General features: G+C 39.6%; 1 protein-coding gene across 14 annotated transcripts in view; it reads left to right on the forward strand.

Annotated features, from left to right (window-relative positions):
• HMBOX1 (homeobox containing 1) overlaps positions 1-21,525 on the forward strand; it is a 213,447-nt gene that overhangs the window by 178,254 nt on the left and 13,668 nt on the right. For 3 of the 14 annotated variants that reach the window (XM_007517240.3, XM_060184909.1, XM_007517239.3), the window contains 3 exons: positions 18,640-18,722; positions 19,437-19,532; positions 20,333-20,427. In XM_007517240.3, coding sequence (XP_007517302.1) covers positions 18,640-18,722; positions 19,437-19,532; positions 20,333-20,427 — 274 coding nt within the window. Of the gene's footprint in view, positions 1-18,639; positions 18,723-19,436; positions 19,533-20,332; positions 20,428-20,665; positions 20,771-21,525 lie in introns of all 14 variants that reach the window. The other 11 variants (XM_060184905.1, XM_060184907.1, XM_016185622.2 and 8 more) reach the window with 8 other exon arrangements.

Raw genomic sequence — 21,525 nt, forward strand, 5'->3', positions numbered from 1 at the left:
ACCCTAGGGTCCCAGGACTGGGGGAAGTTTAGGCTCTATAGTGGAAATGTGAGGTTCCTGCTGTCTTAGGGTTTGAGAAGGCAATGGATAGTTACTGTCATTTATCTGGAACCAGAAAACACCTAGAATTGCCAAAACCATCTTGAGGAAAAGAAACAGAAATGGAGGCATCACACTCCCAGACCTCAAACTTTATTATAAAGCCATCATCATCAAAACAGCCTGGTACTGGAACAAAAATAGGCACACAGAACAGTGGAACAGAATTGAAAGCCCAGATCTAAACCCCCACACCTATGGACATTTAATCTTTGATAAGGGAGCCCAAAGTGTTAAATGGAAGGAGGCTCTCTTCAATAAATGGTGCTGGGGAAACTGGGTTGTAACATGCAGAAGAATGAAACTGAACCACTTTATCTCACCAGAAACAAAATCAACTCCAAATGGATTAAAGACCTGGATGTTAGACCAGAAACAATCAAGTACTTGGAGGAAAACATTGGGAAAACACTTTCCCACCTAAACCTCAAGGACATCTTTGATGAAACAAACCCAATTGCAAGGAAGACTAAAGCAGAAACAAACAAGTGGGACTATATCAAATTGAAAAGCTTCTGCACAGCCAAAGAAACTATCACACAAACAAAGAGACCCCTCACAGAATGGGAGAAGATCTTTGCATGCCATACATCAGACAAGAGACTAATCACCAAAATATACAAAGAGCTCAGCAAACTTAGCACCAAAAAAGCAAATGACCCCATCCAAAAATGGGCAGAGGATATGAACAGAACATTCACTCCAGAGGAGATCCAAAAGGCTAACAAACATATGAAAAACTGCTCCAGGTCGCTGATTGTCAGAGAAATGCAAATTAAGACAACACTAAGATACCACCTCACTCCTGTAAGAATGGCATACATCAAAAAGGACAGCAGCAACAAATGCTGGAGAGGCTGTGGGGACAGAGGAACCCTTTTGCATTGCTGGTGGGAATGTAAATTGGTCCAGCCTCTGTGAAGAGCAGTCTGGAGAACTCTCACAAGGCTAGACATGGACCTTCCATATAATCCAGTAATTCCTCTCCTGGGGATATACCCCAAGGACTCGATAACACCCAACTAAAAAGAGGTGTGTACTCCTATGTTCATAGCAGCACAATTCATAATAGCTATAACCTGGAAGCAACCGAGGTGCCCAACAACAGATGAGTGGCTGAGAAAGCTGTGGTATATATACACAATGGAATACTATGCACCTACTAAGAACAATGAACTCGACTTCTCTGACCCATCTTGGTCAGAGCTAGAAGGAATTATGTTAAGTGAGCTAAGTCAGAAAGATAAAGATCAGTATGGGATGATCCTACTCATCAACAGAAGTTGAGAAAGATCAGAAAGGGACACTAAAGGCAGGATCTGACTAAATTGCAAGTAGGGCATCAAAGCTAAAACCCTGTGGTGAGCAGGAGGGTGGACATGAGGCTTCCTGGGCTGGTGGGAGGGTGGGGGGGGGGGGCGGGTGGGTGGGATGGGACACAATCTTTTGGTGATGGGAATGGTGTTTATGTACACACCTATTAAATTGTAGTAATATAAATCACTAACAAATTACTTATTTTTAAAAGGGCAAGTGAGCCAGGTGGTGGTGTTACCCAGTTGAGCACAAATATTGACATATACAAGGACTCACATTCAAGCGTCTGGTCCTCACCTGCAGGGGGGAAGCTTCATGGACAGTAAAGCAGTGCTACAGGTCTCCCCCCCACACACACACACACTTTTCTTTCCCTCTTGAGTTCTAGCTATACCAAATAAGTGAATAAAATAATTTTTCAAACAAAGATCTTGCTTTACAAAATATTTTATCTTTATTCTGGGTAGTTAGGCTAATATTCCTGAAGTAAAGTAAGTTTAAGAGATAGTAGTAGATACCACTAAATATAAGGCTGTTTCTCTTTACTGTTGCTGCTTTATGGTGAGGGAAAGGTCCTGGAAAGGCCCACAAAAGGGCTTATGATGCTGTTCCTGAAGGAAGTGACCAGGATGGGAATCAAGGATTCCCTGACTAGGGCCCCAGATGATAAGGTGGTATGGTATTGACAAAAAGGGCCATTTTTTCCCTTAATTTTTATTTATAAAAAGGAAACACTGACAAAAACCATAGGATAAGAGGGGTACACTCCACATAGTTCCCACCACCAGAACTCCATAGCCCATCCCTTACCCTGATAGCTTTCCTATTCTTTATCCCTCTGGGAGTGTGGACCCAGAGTCATTATGGGGTACAGCAGGTGGAAGGTCTGGCTTCTGTAATTGCTTCCCCACTGAACATGAGTGTTGGCAGGTCGATCCATACTTCCAGCCTGTCTCTCTTTCCCTAGTTGGGTAGGGCTCTGGGGAGGCGGGGCTCCAGGACACATTGGTGGGGTCATTGGCATCATGGTAGCAACTGGAACCTGGTGGCTGAAAAAAGAGTTAACATATAAAGCCAAACAAGTTGTGAACCTAAAGGCTGGAGTAGTGCAGATGAAGAGTTGGGGGTCTCCGTTTTCTAGATAGTTAGTAGGCCTATTTTAGTTATATCCAAATGCCCCATGACTATACTAGTTTCTTTTCGTTTGTTTTGTTTTTGTTTTTTTTCTGAGCCTGACATCTGATATGCAGGTGGATCCAAGTTATTGTCTGGGAAGATGATGTCATGACTGGAAAATGGACTAGAAAACTGGATCAGGGAAGAGAGTAGCTCCCAAATATGGGAAAGGTGTATAAATATTGTTGACTGTAGCCCCATTGATTTGATCTGACTTAGGGCTCATATTCAGCTTGGGAGCCTATGTGACCTCTGCATCCCTATAGGTCTGAGCTCACATTCTGTGGTCATGAGTAGGAATGTTCCAAGCTGCCCCAGTTTCAGGACCCATCTTCCTCAGGTGGAACATAGAGTATGTTGTCCAGCCTCCCTTCGGAGGATGGAACATTCTTTACCATTGTTGATCCACATTGAGGGCAAGGTCCTATGGGGGCCCACAAAGGAATGTATTGTGTTGTTCCTGATAGAGATGACAATGGAGAGGGATCTATTCGAGGTCTAGGCCTGTCATGTCTGTTTGGGAATCTCAGGACTCCCTGACTAGGGCTCCAGCTGATGGGGTGGCCTGATAGTGACTAAAAGAGTCATCATTAAAGTATGCCAGTCTCTTACCCTCATTCAGCTTTTGCAGTCCTTACTTTGATAAGGTTAGCTTTGGAGTGACTGAGGGAAGAAATATAATAGGATGTAGGTGAGGAGGGTATCTAAGTCTGTAGACACTATTTCATTAGTAACTTTATGGTGTCTTTAGGTCTTTGTACTTGCTTGCTGCATATACTGACTCACTGCAGACTATTGTGCACTTCTGCTTTCAGGTATATGTTTTGCCCTAATTTATGGATACATGTGAACATATGCCCTCTCTCATAGGACCTGGTCTGTGTTAGGAAGTGAACCACCTGGAATGGAATTAGAGAATCCTATGAAAGGAAAGGTCTCACCTGAGTAATGAGGCTGAAGGGCTGACATTCCACGCCTGATGTCTCTGGACACAGTCTGAAGTGAAGCCTGCTGAGGTGGTACTCATTGCATTGATTAGGTTGGGATCAGCAGATGCAATATCATTTGGTATGAATTGAGAGAAGCATGCAGGAAAGTGAGCCCCACCCTCGAGGTTCCAGGACTGGGGGAAATATAGGCCATATAGAGGAAGCTGGAGGTTCCTGCTGCTTTAGGGTTAAGAAAGCTATAGATAGTTATTGCTGTAATCAAATTATTTGGCAATTGGGTTAACTTTGAAATATCCCATTGTTAGGATTTGTTATATCATATTCAACATCACCATAATTTATGTCCTTTGACATTATTTGTATATAGCTGTGTCATATAGAGTAACGCCACCGGTTGCTTCTGTTCTCCCTGGTCTAAGCTTTTAGGAAAGTCAGCATTTCAAAGAATCAGCCTATGGTCTGTGCATTAAAAAGTTTGAGACATTCAATCAAATTTTCCCCTCTCATATTAATTAAATAGTAATTTATATGACTACAAGTTAATAGGAATGTACATAAACACCATTCCCACCATCAAAAGACTGTGTCCCATCCCATTTACCCCCCACCCTCCACCCCAGTGATGCTGATCATCTTCCCTCACCCTCCACCCAGAGGTTTTTACTTTGGTGCCCTACTCAAATTCAGTCAAATCCTGCTTTGAGTTTCCTTTTCCGTTCTTCTTTCTCAACTTCTGTTTATGAGTGGGATCATCCCATACTCATCTTTGTCTTTCTGACTTATCTCACTTAACATTATTCCTTCTAGCTCTATCCAGGATGGGTGAGAGAAGATGGGTTCATTGTTCTTAGTAGCTGCATAGTATTCCATTGTGTATATATACCACAGCTTTCTCAGCCACTCATCTGTTGTTGGGCACCTGGGTTGCTTCCAGGTTTTAGCTATTATGAATTGTGCTGCTATGAACAAAGGAGTACACACCTCTTTTTGGTTGGGTATTATGGAGTCCTTGGGGTATATCCCTAGGAGAGGAATTATTGGGTCATATGGAAGGTCCATATCTATCCTTGAGAGTTCTCCAGACTGAGCTCTTTGTATATTTTGGTTCTTTGTCTGTTGTCTGATGTATGGCATGTGAAGATCTTCTCCCATTCTGTGGGAGGTCTTTTTGTTTGTGTGATGGTTTCTTTGGCTGTGCAGAAGCTTTTCAATTTGATGTAGTCCCATTGATTTGTTTTTCTTTTAGTCTTCCTTGCAGTTGGGTTTGTATCATCAAAGATGACCTTGAAGTTTAGGTGGGGAAAAGACCCATTATTAAGTGAGCCAGTTTCTTGCCCTTATCCAACTTTTGTTGTCCTCTCTTTATCTGGTGACCTTAGACTTTCTCCCAGTTGTTTAAGCACTGAGTATCATCTGTTGAACCCAACCAGATTAGGTTTTGGGGGTTTGTCTTCTTTCTGGTAGGCTGCCCAGCTAGAAAATTTATGATGCCTTCTTTAGGCAATTCAACTTTGAATTTTATAATTGCTCTTTGCTTGTGGATACATGTACACTTGTACCCAGTACCCTAGCCTAAATGTAGTATCTGTTACTTAAATGATGTGCCATCTAATATGGATGTAGGTAGTCCCATGAAGCACATGATCTATTAAAAATTTTTGTTGTGTTATTTATTAGATAGTGACAAAGAGAAATTGAAAGGGAAAGGGTGTGGAGAGAGAGAGACCTGCAACACTGCTTCTTATGAAGCTTTCTCCCGCAGGTGGTAACTGGAGGCTTGAACCTGAGTCCTTGTGCATTGTAATATGTGTACTTAACCAGGTGTGCCCCAAATTCAGCTATTCATATCTGAAGTATTGATCTGTTCATAAGATAATACTCATTTTTCCAGTCAGAACTCTTCTCATTTCACAGGCTTTTCTATTCTTTAGCTTTTCCTTATAGTCAGATATTCCAGTTAGGAGAAAGCCATTACTTATTTGGTCTGTAGAATTAAAAATGAACTCATATTTGTGAAAAATATCCTAGACCAACAGTAATAGTATTTTCAAAACAAAGCTCTTTTAAGTATTAAAGTTTGCTTGTTACCAGAAGGTATTAAGATAAAGAAAAACATTTTTTTAATATTTTATTTATCAATGAGAGGGATAGGAAGAGAGAGAAAGAAAGAACTATGGGGGAGTCGGGTGTAGCTCAGCGGGTTAAGCGCAGGTGGCGCAAAGCACAACGATTGGCATAAGGATCCCGGTTCGAGCCCCCAGCTCCCCACCTGCAGGGGAGTCGCTTCAAGGCGGTGAAGCAGGTCTGCAGGTATCTATCTTTCTCTCCCCCTCTGTCTTCCCCTCCTCTCTCCATTTCTCTCTGTCCTATCCAACAACGATGACAGCAATAATAACAACAACGATAAACAACAAGGGCAACGAAAGGGAAAATAAATAAATAAATAAATGAGAAAATAATAATAATAAAATAAAAATTAAAAAAAAAAAAAAAAGAAAGAACTAGACATCACTCTGGTACATTTTCAGCCAGGGATTGAACTCCAGACCCTCATGCTTGAGAGTCCAAAGTCTTATTCATTGCACCACCTCCCAGACCATCTAAGAAATTTAAGATAATTTTATGTAAATCTATTTTGCTTATGCATCAAAACTGGAAAATTTTCTTTTCAAATAATGTTGTATTAGCACATGGTTGTGACATAAAATATAGTGGGAAACAAAAGAAAATATAATGGGGGGTCGGGCGGTGGCGCAGTGGGTTAAGTGCATGTGGTGCAAAGCGCAAGGACCAGCGTAAGGATCCCGGTTCAAGCCCCCGGCTCCCCACCTGCAGGGGAGTCGCTTCACAGGCGGTGAAGCGGGTCTGCAGGTGTCTATCTTTCTCTCCCCCTGTCTGTCTTCCCCTCCTCTCTGTTCTATCCAACAACAAACAACATCAATAATGGCAATAATAACCACAAGGAGGCTACAACAACAAGGGCAACAAAGGGGGGAAAAAGTGGCCTCCAGGAGCGGTGGATTCATGGTGCAGGCACCGAGCCCAGCAATAACCCTGGAGGAAAAAAAAAAAAAATATATATATATATATATATATATATATATATATATGAATGAAAATTATGATACCTCTAAACACCATCAGAGATAATTACTCCTATTTTTATGTTTTATATATATCTTTACTTTATTTGGTAGAAAAAGTATGAAAACAATCTAGGGCATCACTCCTATATATGTGGTTCGGGGGCTAGAACTTGGAATTTCATGTTTGCAAGTCTGTGCCACTTCCCAGACCCCTTTTTTGAATCAGGGCTTCACTGAGGTCTAGCAATTCCACTGCTCCTGGTAGACTATTTTTCCCAGACAGAGGGTTAGAGACACAGAGAAAAGCAAAGAGACTACTGCTTTACTGTTCATGAAGCTTGCCCTTTGCATGGGACCTTAAACTCTGGATCATCTTACATGGTAATGTGTTCACTTTACCAGGTGAACTATCTCCCAGCCTCTAGTAGATTATACCAGATATGTAGTTTTTGTGTTTCTTGACATCATATACTCTTGGAAAATAGGACTTTTAATGATGGAATACATTTTGAGACTTGGCTGTGATTTATTGAACCCCCGGGGTTCAACAACTGAATCTATACTTCAGTTCTTAACTTTATAACTGATTGTGTTGCCAACTTGAGATAGTATAGGGATGGTAAAAGAGAAAAGTACAGTTGATCCCTGCATACTGTGGGTTTATAGTATGCAGGTCACTCATACACAGAGCTTCTCTTTATTAATAGTGTGTTATAAGGTTGTAAGATTACAATATGTAGTACCAAACCCACCACAGAATTCTGTATCCACACCTTCCCAAAGATAACCACCATAGTTCTTAAGTTTCCTTGCTTCTGTTTTATTTGGATTTTTTTTTTTTTGGCATGTTCATGTAAATCAGATTTCTAGATTCCACATGAGTGAAAACATGCAAGGGTTGCACACTCAGATTCAAGCCTGGATGGAGGCTGGTTGAATCCCAGCCATGTATACAAAACCTATAGATACTGAGGACTAACTCTAATTTATACTCAGATTTTAAACTTGGATTTGGATAAGAGGACCAGTACCCCTAGAACCTGCATTATTTAGGGGTCAACTATTTTTACTATGATTAAATTTAATCATAGGTATATTTTTGTAATACTACATTTATATTTGGTAACATTTATTGGAAAATAACGCATTTGAAAACTTTGGGAAAGCACACTTTATATAGAGAAGAAAGTTAGTAATTGGAAGGTTGCACAGCACTTACAAGCATGAGGTCCTGAGTTTATTGGTTCACTCTCAGACTTTCTTATTTTTTCTTCTTAAAAAAAGGTTAGCGAGAGAGAAAAACAAAGCAGAATATTACTGTGGTATTTGATTGTCAGGGACTGAACTCCAGACTCCACACCTGCAAGTCTAGTGTTTCACCGAGTGTACAGCAGATAAAATAAAAAATGTATTGGTACATTTGCATTAAGTGTTTCTAGGTTTGGTTTCTTTTCACTAAGATTTTGCTATGTTATTTAAGTGTTCTGGAAAAATTTTTAAATTTTTTTAAATATTCATTCCCTTTTGTTGTCCTTGTTTTACTGTTGTTATTGATGTTGTTGTTGTTAGTGGAGAGAGGGGGAGAGAAAGATAGACACCTGCAGACCTGCTTTACCACATGTGAAGGGACTCCCCTGCAGGTGAGGAGCTGAAGGCTTGAACCGGGATCCTTGCGCCACGCTTAAGCTGCTGCGCTACCGCCTGACTCCCAAATTTTCATTTTTTTATTGCCACGGCTTGATGCCTTCACAATGAATCCAAGTTCATGATGGCCATTATTTTTTTTTAATTAATTTGATAGGATAGATAGAAATTTCAGGGTGGGGTAGATAGAGACAAAGAACTATACCTGCAAATCTGCTTCGCTACTCATGAAGCTACCCTTGCAGCTGAGAACCAGGTGCTTGAACCTGGGTCCCCCCGCATGATGATGTGTGTGCCACTGCCCAGACCCCCACCCCCAAATTGTTTTTATTGTCTCCTCTTCAATAAGTGATATCACAATCAAACCATTATTACCTATTTAAATTCTACCCTATCAGGTAATACTAAGAGGAACACTTTTTGTCTTAAAAATAATAGTGTGTTGGCCATATTGCCACCAGCTATCTCTGAAAGCTGAGTTTATCCACAGACAGGGCCTTGAGCAGGGCATGGTTCCTGTCACCACAGGCTGGCATTTATATTGTGGTCCTCCTTTCCAGGTTAGTTTTGTTTTAAGTCTTGTACTTAATATATTCAGAACAATGTTAAGACGGTAGGCAAGAGAAAATACTGTATTGGGGATAGTGAACTTTCTACCAATGTTTTCCTGGTATTTAATTATGAAAAATTTCAGACAGTGAAAGACACCTAGATTCTACCATCATTTTACTGTAATATATCTCAGCAGATGTTATAATATCAAATCGTTGTTGCATTTAAGGACTAGGGAAGCTACCAAGGGAGGGGCTTGAATATGAGCTCTGGGGGGGTGGGTGTTATGTGGAAATGTACCCCTCTTATCCTACAGTCTTGCCAATACTCCTATTTTATAAATTAAAATAAATATCCATCTATACTTCATATTTCCAGATTTTTAAAAATCTGCACAATAGTATTGATAGTTTCAGCAGCTACAGATGAATATAGCCATCTTTAGTTCCATTTGTTATCAAGAAGTAGCAATCTAAAAATGTGAGCTCATATGAGAACTATTCAATATAGTAGGAAGGGTAGCAGTCCACCTCCAGTTAAAGAAAATAGGACTGAAATTAGAACGTTCTAGTATTTGACCAGACTAAAGAAAGGAATACCTTATTCAGCTGACAGATTTACAGAAATAACTGCTTAGTCCAGTCTGCTTGTCAGATACATTTCTCTAGTGAGGTCAAATACAATGTCGGTTGGATTGTTTCAGGAGAACATAACACAACTGCACAAACTGAGTGACTTATAGCAAAAGAATTTTATTCTAGGAGAGATAGTTCACTTGTCTTGCCACACCCATAGCCCAGGAAGATGTTCCAGTGTTACTGTAACTTCCCTACTCTCTGAATGAATGAAGTAGCCTGGGAGCAGTGAAATCAGTTAACTTGCACAGTCTTGACTCTCGGAGTACAAAGATTCATACAGCAATTTTTTTTTTTTTGCAGCAGTCACATTTAATGGAATCTATACTAAAGTTCACATATCTTGGTTGAAATTATAATAGATGGAGATAATTATTCCAGAAAAATATCTTGAGAAAACCCTACTTTCACTTAAAAAAATACTGAAACATTTATTTTTGTGAGTAAAAGATTCAAAAATTATCAGTATTCATATATTAAAGTCTGGACTTGAGGTTGGTTTTGCTCAGGAACCTTGACCCACACACCTGGTCTTTCTTTCTTTTTTTTTTTTTTTTTATTAAAAGGAAACACTGACAAAACCATAGGATAAGAGGGATACAGTTTCACACAGTTCCTACCACCAGAACTCCATATCCCCTCCCCTCATAGCTTTCCTGTCCTTTAACCCTTTGGGAATATGGACCACAGTCATTGTGGGATACAGAATGTGGAAGGTCAAACTCTTCTATAGTTGCTTTCCTTGACATGCTGTCTTATCTGTGCATGCATGTTTTCTTGTGTGTCTCAGTACACTCTTATTGGATTTAGGACTCAGTGTGACCTCAGCTCAATCCTTATCATAATCACATCTGCAAAGATCCAGTTTCCAATAAGATCATGTTCTGAGGTTTTATGAATTTTTCAGGAACCTCTAGTCAACCCACTTGCTAATTTTGTTAGCAAACTATAATGGAAAGAACATGGGGCTAAAAGTCCAGTGACTTGGCTCAGGTTCTAGCCAATTGGATAGCCTTGGGGAAATCAGATTGTTAACTGTCCTAAAACCCACATTAAATGGTGAAGAGTCATCGGTGTAACTGATTTCTAGCTCTGTTCCTGGATTTTTTTTGATAGGATTATGCTCAAGGAGACTTTTAACATCTTTGAATAAAACAGACTATCACTGAGGGTCTTTTATGGGATAATAAGATAGTTGGTCTGTTGGCCATTTAGTATGTAGATCCTCCAAAGTCTATTATTCTCTGCCCAGTTATTTTACATATTGAAGCAGAAATGTGGTTGGAGAGAGAGGCAGTGGTGCATCTAGTTTAACACACACATTACATGTACTGGGAATCCCTGATCCCCACCCTGAAGTGGGGGGGGAAGCTTCACTTGGTGAAGGCACCAAGCCCTAATGGAATAAAAAAAAAAAATGCAGCCTGGATTTTAGGTAAGGACAATGTACTCTGTAATCCTTGTTTTGAATCAGACCCCATCTTTTCTGTATGCCTGCCACAACACAAAAGGAAGAATTTTCTGGCTCCAGTTTTTATAGACTTCAGTGTTATTGAAAGTGCTTCAAGGACATTTCCATTTGCTACTGGCTTCTGGGTTCTCATCTCATGTAAATTATTTTGACACTTTTCATTTTAATTCTTTGATGTCATTGTCTGGCAAAATGATCATTTGGTTTTCTCTCTGAAGATATTCACTGATTACTCAGCTTACAGTGCCCTTTGTCTATAAAATGTAGTGCCCTTAAGATTTATGTTACTTTATTGCTACCTATAGATTTGCTGACATTTCCTTTACAGTTATAAGCATTTTTATAGAGGTATATTTTGAACTCTGGATCTCTAGTTTAGAAATAGTTTCCTTTTACTTATAGAGTAAACTTTCAAAGTACCATATTTATACCACTAATATGAAATTTTGTGAGATGTACTATGTTTCACATCATGCCTTGTCTGGTATAAACTAGAACTTTATCAGCATTTTCTAGGTGACTTTATATTTTTAAAACATCAAAGTTTTTTTTTTTTAATTTTATATATAAAATGGAAACACTGACAAGACCAGAGAATAAGAGGGGTACGATTCTCACCACCAGAACTCCATATCCCCTCCCCTGATAGCTTTCCTATTCTTTAACCCTCTAGGAGTATGGACCCAGGGTCATTATGGGGTGCAGAAGGTAGTAGGTCTGGCTTCTGTAATTGTTTCCCTGCTGAACATGGGTGTTGACAGGTTGATCCATACTCCCAGCCTGTTTCTTTCTTTCCCTAGTAGGGTTGTCTGCTCAGGGAAATCTGGTTGGCATCATGGTAGCATCTGGAACCTGGTGGCTGAAAAAGAACTAACGTATAAAGCCATACAAACTGTTGACTAATCATGAACCTAAAGGCTGGAATATTGCTGATGAAGATTTAGGGTCTCTGTTTTAGAAATAGCTAGTAGGTATATTCCAAAGGGCCCATGACTTTATTGGTTTTTGCCTGACATCTAGTTTGAAGGTGGACCCAAGTTCTTGTCTGAGGAGATGATGTCATGACTGGAAAAGGGACTAGAAAGCTGGATCAGGAAAGATAGAAGCTCCCAAATATGGGAAAAGTGCTTAAATATTGTTGACTATAAATCCCATCGATTTGATCTGGGGCCCACATTCAGCATAGGAGCCTATGCAACCTCTACATCCCTGTAGGTCTGAACTCGTATATTTTGTGGTCATGAGTACATTGTGAGTTGCACCAATTTCAGGACCCATTTTCTTCAGGTGGTAGATAGTGTATGCTATCCAGCCCCCCTTTGGAGGATGGAACATTCTCTACCATTGTTGATCCACATTGAGGGCAAGGTCCTATGGGGGCCCATAAAGGGGTTTAATATGTTGTTCCTGATGGAAATGACCAGTGACAATGGAGAGAGAGATCTATTCAAGGTCTAGGCTCATCGTGTCTGTGTGGAGATCCCAGGACTCCCTGACTAGGGCCCCAGCTGATGGGGTGGCCTGATAGTGACTAAAGAGTCATTGTTAAAGTATGCCAGTCTCTTGCCCTTATTCAGCTTTTGTAGTCCTTACTTTGGTAAGGTTAGCTTTGGAGTGACGGAGGGTATCTAGGTCTAAGTAGAAACTATTTCATTAGGAACTTTATGGTGTCTTTTTAGGTCTTTCTACTTGCTTGTTTCATTTATTGACTCATTGCAAACTATTGTGCAGTTTTTCTTTAATGTATATATTTTGCCCTATCTCATGGGACCTGGTCTGTATCTAGGATTAGAGGCTTTGTTAGGAAGTAGACCACCCGAAATGGAATTAAGGAGTCCTATGAGAAAGGAAAGATCTCACCCAAGACATGGTGCTGAAGGGTTGACATCATCAAAGTTTTTAAACCTGTTTCCTAATGTGTGATGATGTCTACATCACACACTAGTTCAAAAGTGAAACATTACTAGTGGTATTCAATTATAGCTTAATCTTAATCTTGGAAAAGATAGTTATTTTTCAATCAGAGCACTTCTCAGCTCTGGTATATGGTGCTACATGAGATTGAATCTTGGACCTCTAAGAGGTATTTCTTAACCTGGCATAAAAAAGCCTTTCCTTAAACTACTGTTTGATTTCTTCATATGTATTGATAAATATATTCAACCATCTATTATTGACCATTAAAAGATTGAATGTTACCTCCTTTTGTGAGTATATAATAAATTAAAGGTGATCTTTTTCCCTTAGCAACTACCTCTTTTAATGTCATATGCTAGGATGACTATGTAATTTAAAGTAGGATGATTTGGGGTTAGTGAGAAGGGATGGGATATGTGAATAATCATAGAGAATAGCACTCTCAGGCAAACCAATATATATCACCCTTGGAGTCTAATCAGAATGCAAAACTTATTGCCTGTTCTCTGGGTGTATCTTGGGTTTTTCCTCTCCCGGGCCTTGGTCCTATAACAATACACTGAATATGCCCACATCAGCGTAGTTTCAGAGAGATCTTTTTCTACCATAAATTTATTTAATATATTACTATTTCTAACCTTTCACATCTTCTTCAATTAAAGTCTGTGTTCTTAAGATTAGGGCTTGTATTTTGAATTTATATCTAAGACCCCCTTTGGGGGGGTTCTTTTTTAAGATTTATTTATAAAATGGAAAGATTGATAAGACGAAAGGATAAGAGGGGTACAATCCCACAAAATTCCCACCCCCTTCCTTGAAAGCTTTTCTATTCTTTATCCCTCTGGGAGCATGGACCCAGGATCATTATGGGGTGCGGAAGGTCTGGCTTCTGTAATTGCTTCTCTGCTGGACATGGGCATTGGTAGGTCAGTCCATACTCCCAGCTAGGTATCTATCTCCACAATGACTCTACCACTCCAGCAGCCATTTCCCGTGCGCCTCCCCCCCCCCCCCATTAATTTGCTTGCGACAGAAATTGAAGAGGAAAGTAGCTATAAACTACAGTATTGCTCATAGTAAAGTATACATCACTATTTGGCCCCATATAAGCTACATTTAATACTTTGAGCTTCACATTTTAAACTTCCCTATGAAATATCTTAAAATATAGCAAACATGATTTATACCTATATGAAATCTGCTTTATGACAGCTGTGCCCCAGATCAACCAAAAAAAATTGTCTCAAGATCATTGTTACAATCCAAGCATGAGTCTCCTGTAGAGATCCCCACCCCCTGCCTAAAGCAGACACATCCTTTGCAAATTAACAAACTTATTGAAGGTATTAAAGATACTGAATGAGAAAAAAAAATATATATATATATATATCATTATATTAATTTAGATTATACTGTTTAGTCCTTTAAAACACTGAAGCAAGACAATAAAAAGAAGAAAGTGGTACTTATGGTCCAGGGTACATACCTCCAGCTACAGTAGCATATTTTTCTGGAAATTACTATTGTTGGTAGGCTTACATTTCTAAATTACAAAAGTAATCCATTGTTAGAAATTTTGAACAACAGAACATTAAATTCTCATTTTTGAGCCTTTGATTTAGAAGCTACTGACTTGCATTCTATATGGAAATTATATGACTTGCATTCTATATGGAAATTATATAAAGTGTGACATTCATGCCATGAGGAAACTATTTACCACAGATTGTTCAAGAGGTAGTAACTTAGCTGTATAGGAATGACTAGATCTTGGCTGAAGGTGACACAGAAGGTCACTTGTCATCCAGGATTGCAGCACGCAGATCTGGAGAGGGAGCACTGAGAACACCTTGATTGTAAATCCTGGACAGAATATATATATATGTATTTTGCATAGTAAGATGTTAGTGAAGCATTACTAACAGACTTCACTGTAATTAGGAAGGAAAGTTAGCACAAAGAAGTATAGTGCCCATGGAGCTTGTGCTGAAATAAGACCTGTCTTAGCAGACCTGATTGTAAGACACACCTTTCTATTGTGTAGCAGTTTGTATGGGCAGGAAGAAGTATCATCAGTCAATTGTCAGATATCACCAATTTTAAAAATAAAGAAATGTACAGTGTAAAATTGATTAACTATAGTAATTGAATGAGTAGAGGGAAAAGATGGGGTAGGTATGCAAGAAGAAAAGGAGTGAGGAAATCAAGACATACAGAAAGAGAATTGACACTGAGGAGGGCAAGGAGAATGCATTTTTTTTCTATGAGAAACTTTAAAAAAATCTTTAGAAGCACCATCTACAGAAATAATGGCACTTGCCCACCAATGTGTCCTGGAGTCCCTCCTCCCCCACTAGAGAAAGAGAGACAGGCTGGGAGTATGGATTGACCTGTCAACACCCATGTTCAGCAGGGAAGCAATTACAGAAGCCAGAACTTCCACCTTCTGCATTCCACAATGACCTAGGGTCCATACTCCCAGAGAAATAAAGAATAGGAAAGCTTTCAAGGGAGATGGTGGGAATTGTAGCCCTCTTATCCTGTGGTCTTGTCAATATTTCCATTTTATAAATAAAAATGTTTAAATCACTAAGGAGACATTAAAAATTGTGCAAGATGTAGTATTAAAAAGACATAATGGCACTCATACCATAGGCCTGAGGGTTTAGAACACATGATAGGGTTTCAGGTAAGTGGGATAAGAGAGTAAGTATCAAAATATAATTAGAAAAAAAACCAATTGGCTCTGTTTTACGATTTTGTCCAAGGACACTGATACCCTGAAAGAAGGCTGAAAGAAACAAGTGGAAGGTGCTTTTTGCAGAGTAGGAGATTGGCTAGTCAGGTAGAGTGGAAGGACAGTAAAGCTATCATCTATGAGTCTCTTAAGGAATATTGTTGATTTGGCTTGTTATGGAGTTTAGGCTAAGAAATGAAAGGTATGGAGAAGAGTAATAAACTGATTTTTATAAGTTGTGGGAGAGGTGTTTAAAAGGATTCAAGATTTGAAAAAAAAAAAAAAGAACAATTTTTGAAGAGGAATAGGTAAGTGGAGAGCTGATTTGGGGGTGGGGGTTCAGAATTTAAGATCAGGGAGGTAGGAGTCTAAGGGCCATCAAGGTGAAATCATGTTCTAAGTTTATTTTTACATGGCAGCAGGTAATGAACTCAGAGCTTCATGCATATATTGCTGGGATAGCCTGAGGATGCTTCTTCCGAGCACGTGCTCTCTAGTTTGGAGAGAACTCGACCAGACCCAACCTAGGCTGCTGCTCAGGAGAGGGATCAGGAACTCGTGCCGGGCTAGCGTCGCAGGAGAGAGAGAGAGAGAGAGAGACTGGGAATGCAATCCAATGTTTTTAATCAGAAAAGAAGATTCTTTTATACTTGCCAAGAAGGAAGTGGTAGGGTGGAAAACAGGATGTGACTAGGAGAGGGGGGTGGGGTGAAAAGGGAGTGTGAACCAGTGGGGATCTAACCAATGGGGATTAAACCAATGCCCTGCAGGCAGGGCGGGTCTCAGTTAAAACAGTGATTATGTAAATAGACCACAGCCTTAAGCAATGCAGGAGAACAGAAGCAGAAGTAGCCAAAGGAGAAATGATGACCAACATATATGATAACAGCCTCTGCAGTGCACTTTAGAAAGAAAGGAGAGACTACACCATCATTTCACATTACTCATGATGCTCCCTAGACTTGAATCCTGGGCCTTGTGTATAGTAAGGTCTACACTCTAATGGGTAGGCTATCTCCCAGCCAAAAATGTCTTCCTTTAAAACACAGAAATATCTATGACTTTTTCAGGAAGAAGCCATTACTATGTCTAGAATAGACAAATCTCATCAGTTACCTTTGCAGGTCAATTTCTTCTTGTGAACCACATAGTCTTGTAACATCAAACTCTTTCTGTTCTATTATTGTCTGGTGGTTATATACCTTCTACATTTGCATTCCTCTGGCTTGCAGTGCTCTTCCTCTTCACTGCCAAATGATCTCCAGTCCTCGCACAGATGGCACTTCCTTTGCCCAGTCTTTCCAGACTCCTGCATCTGTGCTCTGCACAAGACTATGCCCAAAAGGCAACTTTATACTTACAAATATATCCGGTTATGAGGGGTATGGATGATTCAATTCATGTGCCTCTCTAGGTCAATTGTAAGTCAGAAGCTATCTTGTTTTCTTTCCCCATAGTAACCAGCACAACCATAATATTACTTAGTACCTGCTTTTTTATTTGTTAAATTACTGAATAAATCCACGGCTTCTCAAATGTTAATGTATATCCAACCACTTGGAAATGATGTGAAAATTCAGGTCGGGGCCTGGGATTCCACCTTTTGAATAAATCCAGTGATGTCATTACCTAGTGAGAGTGTCTGTGTCCATGTAAACATGGGGAGGTTGGATGGAACATTATGGGAAAATGCTCAGTCTGAACTCACTAGGAAGAATGGAGCAGAAGACCATATGGGAAGAGATGTGACTGACTGCAAGGCCCTCCATTGAGATGGCAGAAGAGGAGCTGGGGGCCGGGGGGGGGGGGGGGGGAATTCTTCCCCAGTGTTTCTTCCAAGTAAAGGGCATTTATACCAGTACAAACAGGAGGTGAGGGAACAGGAGAGCTGACTTTCTTACTGGAAAAAAAAAAATGAGATAATCTGACACAGGATTATTTCCTGCTCTTATGTTTCCAGGGTCAAAACGTGAAATTTTATTTAAATTTATAGATGACAGAAAAAGCAGCATTAACAAGCACTCTGTTCTCGTATACACTCACAGATCTGATGATACTGCTAAGAATGAGTTCACTGTAACTAATTGTTTGAGTACTTTACCTCTGCCTTTTTCTGTATGTACAATATAAATATTTCAGTTGTGAGTGCCATCCTCCCATAATTAAGTGAGCAATATGGACAGCCTGGTGCCTACTCTTCTCGTATTTATCTTTAAAAATTTATATATGCATATATAGGAATTTTTTAGTTTCTTAATACCTTTATTTATTGGAGATAGAGGAAGAGAGACACCTGCTTCACCACTCTCAAAGCTTTCCCCCTGCAGGTGGGGGTAGGGGACCTGAACCTGAGTCCTTGCACATTGTAACATGTGCTCAACCAGGTGCGCCACCCCCCGGCCCCCACATATATAGGAACTTTTAAAATTCCATAATGGTATTTTCAAAGTCTTTATTATTTTGCATATTGTTTTTCTCATTTAGAAATATGTCATAAACATCCCTCCAGGTCAATGGATAGAACTCTTTTTTTTCCTAGTCATTGTTAAATAGCTGTGTATAAATATAGATGTCCCATAATTGTTCTTCCAGTCTCCACTGATGATCAGTTTAGTAATTTGCTATTTCTGTTATAAACAATATGACACACTAGAACTGTCCTATTGCTACCAGTGCCTCAACAACAAAACTAACATCAGCCAGTCAACACACATCATAAGTAACTCTGATATAGACATCTTTTAATGAAGTACAGCAGTATTTGTACCCCTCCTAGCCAACATAGTAGACATTAACCACACGTCACTATTTAAACTTAAATTGCCTAAAATTGAATTTTTTTTAAAAAAATGAACATTCTCTGTCACAGCCTCATTTTAAATAAATAGTAGCTTGAATACTGGGACGCAGAGAGACCATTTCCATACTGAAGATGTCTGGACTAGAAATTCTAATATTAAATCCTAAAGGAAAACGTAATTTTCACTGTTCCAGTATATCTATGAGAGCACAGTTTTAACAGTACAAACTTTGTCTTAATTGGTTGCTTCCACAGTTACTTCAATGAGAATCAATATCCAGATGAAGCAAAAAGAGAAGAAATTGCAAATGCTTGCAATGCTGTAATACAGAAGCCAGGTAAGACAACCTCCCACCACTCTGTGGTGAACTCACACCGTAGCTCAGTGTTGAGGGCATAATTTTACTCACCCAACTAGGTACTCTTGACCTTGTCCCATCACACACCTATAGGTTGCCCAGTCCTGGTCAGGCAGTACTTATGAAGAATAGAATATAGTACTTTATATATACACAGGAAAGTTTCCAGGGAGGAGTGGCCCTGATTAAGATAGGAGCATTTGAAATTATCTTTTAAAGAATAAACTTCTTTTCCCTAAATATATAAATGGAAAAATAATTTAAAGGTTTGGAATCTTTAAGCAAGATTGGTTAATGAAGACTTCAAAAATCTTCCCCTAAATAAAAATATAGAATTGCATAATGTGCAATATTATATGCATGTGGTATTTCCTGCTTAGTTAGGAAAAACTTAAAAACTTGGGTAATTCTGTTTGGAACTCCTGTTTTTACTAATGCCAGTCAACAGAACTACTTAACCACATATGCATCTTTTCTCCTATGTACCAAAATAGTATTTCATATTTTATAGGTTTTGTTACCCCAAATCATTCTCAGTTAAGATGATACAGAGGATACCCATTTGACCAGTGTGCACATAGTGTTAGATAATGCTAGAACAAAACTCTCCATGGACCTGTTATTCTGGCAATAAATACAAAGAAAGGTGTAATTCAGATATAGTTATTTAAATTATATTTCATACATTCACAGGCAAAAAACTCTCAGATCTGGAACGAGTAACCTCCCTGAAAGTATATAACTGGTTTGCTAACAGACGGAAGGAGATCAAGAGGAGAGCCAATATCGGTAATGTATCCGAGAGGCTGTTTTCTTTGTTAAAGCAGAGACATTGTGCTTGCTTTAATAGTGACTTCAGTTTTGAACTAGAGTTCTAAACAACCCTAACTTTTATATCTAACAAGAAATACCACTTGGGTTATTAAGATTACATTGATTACAAGCCTGAGCTTGTGTTATTTATACATTTATATTATTATACCTGAAAGTCATTGTCCTTTCTTAATACTTCTGAATATAGAAAATTAGACATGACTAGTTACTCTTGTGTGTGCATACTGAATATATGTAAGGTCCTGAGAGAAGAACTATGATAGCCTAAGCTTATGACTTTTTGAGAAACATTTGATTACTAGAATTGAGTCTTGATAGGCAGGAAACAGCAAAAGCATAGATTAATAAGACATTTAGAAATGTGAATTGATGAGATGTTGGGGTGGGAAATTGGTTTGAGCTAAAATTGTATTTCATTTATAAACATATTTCCTACTCATCATGACAATTCTCAAATGCTTTGCAGAATCTCGAGATAGAAGGGCTTTTTAATTAGCTGTTAAGTGTTTATGAAGCATCAGTCAACTACTTAAAGGTAGCATTGCTTGGCAGAAAGGACCTCAGAGTGGAAATATTACTTCCTCAACCTATCCTTTCGCTGAGTTCTACCTGTCTGCAGTTTAGAAGAAAAAGCAAAGGAATTTAAGTCCTCACGGAATTGTATTCTAATTTGCTCAATCCTAAATTTAATTCTGTGTTTCAACTTTTATAGTCATGTAGCAGATAATTTAGGGATCTATTTGCTTTTTTCGAAGAAGCAGCAATCCTAGAGAGTCATGGGATAGATGTCCAGAGTCCAGGAGGCCATTCCAACAGTGATGATGTTGATGGAAATGACTATTCTGAGCAGGTAAATAGCTGGGCAGAGGTTATGGGCAACAGAGAGGGTGGGCAAGTATAACAACTCAATTCTGCGGGTGGATTGTGTATGGGGTAGAGGAGAGAGACAGTCTGATGTCCCTCCATGCTGCTCATGTCTACTCAGATTTTGTGTCAGTAATTTGAAAAGAATGTGGTAAGATTCAGTTACCCTGTTAACTTTGTGAGAAAATGTTACTCACCTGCATGGATTTATTGTCATACAACAGGATACTTGGCAAGTACGCAATGGGGAGGAGGAGGAGGGAAGAAGTTCAGAGGGAGGCAGAGAAGCAGAGAAGGTAGAAGAAGAGAGGAGGATCTGATCCAAACAAGCAAGTTACACCATTCACCACACACACACTCAATGTTTGAGAACTACTAGGGGCCACCGGGTAGCTGTGCCGCTGCCTAAACATGCTCCAACACAGTACTCAGTGAAGAGCTACCCACCACAGCCTGGCACAGTGGGGAAACCACATGCCCAGACAGGTGGTCCTACCTGCAACCCTGGCACACATACCCTCCCTCTCATAAATGCATGTTTTCCCATCTCACTTATGCCACATTACATGGGGAAAATATATTTATTTGTAGCCACTGAATGGACTCAGAGGCCATTTTTCTCAGATGTAAACTTGACTTCCACTGGAATCTGAAAAGAATGATTGGTTTTTTCTCCCTAGGTGCCAGTAGGAAGAGGTTTGCACTGCCCTGTGTAAGCCTTTCCCTTGCCCATCAGCTCCTTAAGAGTCCAAAGTGGGGGCTGGGCAGTAGCACAGTGGGTTAAGGACAAGGACCAGCATAAAGATCCTGGTTCAAGCCCATTTCCCCACCTACAGGGGGTCACTTCACAAGCAAGCAGTGAAGCAGGTCTGCAGGTGTCTGTCTTCCTCTCCCCCTCCTCTTCTCGATTTCTCTCTGTCCTATCCAGCAACAACAAGGGCAACAAAAATGGGAAGAATGGCCTCCAGAAGCAGTGGATTCGTTGTGCAGGCACTGAATGGAAAAAAAAAAAAAAAAAAAAAAGAGTTCAAAGTGTTCTTGCTTCTGTCAAGCACTTTGCAGCTTGAATGCAGCCACTTTAAGA

Source organism: Erinaceus europaeus, chromosome 2 (assembly GCF_950295315.1).
Source record: "Erinaceus europaeus chromosome 2, mEriEur2.1, whole genome shotgun sequence".
NCBI classification, from domain to species: domain Eukaryota; kingdom Metazoa; phylum Chordata; class Mammalia; order Eulipotyphla; family Erinaceidae; genus Erinaceus; species Erinaceus europaeus.